Consider the following 2579-nt stretch of genomic DNA (forward strand, 5'->3'; position numbering starts at 1 on the left):
GGCATGGGTCCTCAGATCCTCAAAAGGTTCTGCAGCTGCACCATCGAGAGCATCCTGACTGGTTGCATCACTGCCTGATACGGCAACTGCTCGGCCTCCGACCGCAAGACACTACAGAGGTTAGTGCGAACGGACCCGTACATCACTGGGGCCAAGCTTCCTGCTATCCAGGACSTCTATACCAGGCGGTGTCAGAGGAAGGCCCTAAAAATTGTCAAAGACTCCAGCTACCGTAGTCATAGACTGCGGCAAGCGGTACCGGAGCGCCAAGTCTAGGTCCAAGAGGCTTCAAAACAGCTTCTACCCCCAAGCCATAAGACTCCTGAACACCTAATCAAATGGCTACCCAAACTATTTGCACCCCCCCCCATCTCTTTTACACCGCTGCTACTCTCTGTTGTTGTCATCTATGCATAGTCACTTTAATAACTCTACCTACATGTGCATAATACCTCAACTAACCGGAGCCCCCGCACATTTACTCTGTACCAGTACCCCCCTGTATATAGTCTCACTATTGTTATTTTACTGCTGCTCTTTAATGTTACTTTTATTTCTTATTCTTATCCGTATTTTTTAAACTGCATTGTTGGTTAGGGGCTCGTAAGTAAGTATTTCACTGTAAGGTCTACTACACCTGTTGTATTCGGCGCATGTTGTAATGAACACGAGGGGAGACAGAGAGCTGGGCACAGGGCGCAGCAGATAACAGGAAATCCGATAGGCTGAAGTACAGGAAGGGAATAGGCAAAAGGCRTCGTTAGTGAGGCAGGCAAAAACTATCATATACGGGAGGAGTAAATCATGGGAAAAACAGAGCTCCGAAAGCCATGCGTCACAAAACAAACAATACCTCACAGTGATGGGGTGCAAAGAACTGAAGTAAATAGTGTGTGATAATGACATACAGGTGTGTGAACAGGTGATTAGAATTCAGGTGATTGGAATCTGGAGAGTGAGCTGCGTTCAGGGGATCTAGGTGTTTGGGGGTGTGAGTTGGAAGCAGACGTTACACATGAGACTAATAATATTTGATTTGATTTGATAATCATGATAAGATAAAACTAGAGCCTGCAGGACTTGCTTTGTGGAGTGTGGTGTCAAAAAAGCAGATCATCTCTTTATTACGGACAGCACTCTCCCCATCTTTACAATCATTGAATCTATATGTTTTGAGCATGGCTGTTTACAATCTAAGGTAACACCAAGTAATTTAGTCTCCTCAACTTGTTCAACAGCCACACCATTCATTACCAGATTCAGCTGAGGTCTAGAATTTAGGGAATGATTTGTACCAAATGCAATGTTCTTAATTTTAGAGATGTTCAGGACCATGGCCACCCATTCCCAAACAGACTGCCATTCTTTGTTAAGGGTTTCAGTGACTTCATTAGCTGCGGTTGCTGATGCATATATGGTTGAATCATCAGCACATGGACACACATGCTTTGTTTAATGCCAGTGGCAGGTTATTGGTAAAAATAGAAAAGAGTAGAGGGCCTAGAGAGCTCCCCTGCGGTACACCACACTTTACATGTTTGACATTAGAGAAGCTTCCATTAGGAATACCCTATTAGATAGAGTTCTATTAGATGGATAGCTCTGAATCCACGATAGTGCCCTTCTCTATAAACATGCTGAAACATGAAAGTATAAACATGAAAGTCTGTTGTTAATTTGTTTACAGTGAAATAGCATTGTATTTGTTCAAACACAATTCTTTCCAACAGTTTGCTAAGAGCTGGCATTAAGCTGATAGGTCTGCTGTTAGAACCAGTAAAGGCCGCTTTATCACTCTTGGGTAGTGGAATGACTTTGGCTTCCATCCAGGCCTGAGGACAAAGACTTTCCTCTWTGCTCAGATTAAAGATTTGACAGATAAGAGTGGCTATAGAGTCAGCTACCATCCTCAGTAGCTTTCCATCTAAGTTGTCAATGCTAGGAGGTTTGTCATTATTGATCGATAACAATCATGTTTTTAATCACCTCTCCCACACTAATTTTACAAAATTCAAACTTGCAATGCTTTTCTTTCATTATCTGTTTTTTTATACATGAGTAAAATGGCTCACTGTTCATTGTTGGCATTTCCTGCCTAARTTTGACCACTTGAGTGAGAGACATGTCCCTCCAGTGTCCTCCCTGGGCTGACCCTTCACCCCTTCATCTTCTCTCTTACAGGGCCAAGTCCCCCCAGCCCCCCCTGGAGGAAGAGGATGAGGAGTTTGACGACAGCACTGTCTGCCTGGACACCTGTGAGTACACACACACAGACCTGACCACATGTGAGTACACACACACAGACCTGACAACATGTGAGTACACACACACAGACCTGACCACATGTGAGTACACACACACAGACCTGACCACATGTGAGTACACGCCTGACCACATGTGAGTTCACACACACAGACCTAACCACATGTGAGTACACACACAGACCTGACCACTCCACATGTTGAGTACACACACAAGACCTGCACATGTGAGTACCACACCGACTGACCACTATGTGAGTACAAATCAACATCAGCCACATGTGAGTACAGCACACCTGCAGAACTCTGACCACATGT

The 2579-nt window shown here is 44.4% G+C and overlaps 1 protein-coding gene across 1 annotated transcript in view; it reads left to right on the plus strand.

Moving 5' to 3' along the window:
• Positions 1 to 2579, plus strand: part of hnrnpua (heterogeneous nuclear ribonucleoprotein Ua) — an 18155-nt gene that overhangs the window by 4979 nt on the left and 10597 nt on the right. Inside the window, 1 exon segment of the mRNA XM_023994807.1 lies at positions 2182 to 2255. Within this exon segment, the coding sequence (XP_023850575.1) occupies positions 2182 to 2255 (74 nt within the window).

The sequence above is a fragment of the Salvelinus sp. IW2-2015 genome, linkage group LG9 (assembly GCF_002910315.2).
Source record: "Salvelinus sp. IW2-2015 linkage group LG9, ASM291031v2, whole genome shotgun sequence".
In the NCBI taxonomy this organism is placed as follows: Eukaryota; Metazoa; Chordata; class Actinopteri; order Salmoniformes; family Salmonidae; genus Salvelinus; species Salvelinus sp. IW2-2015.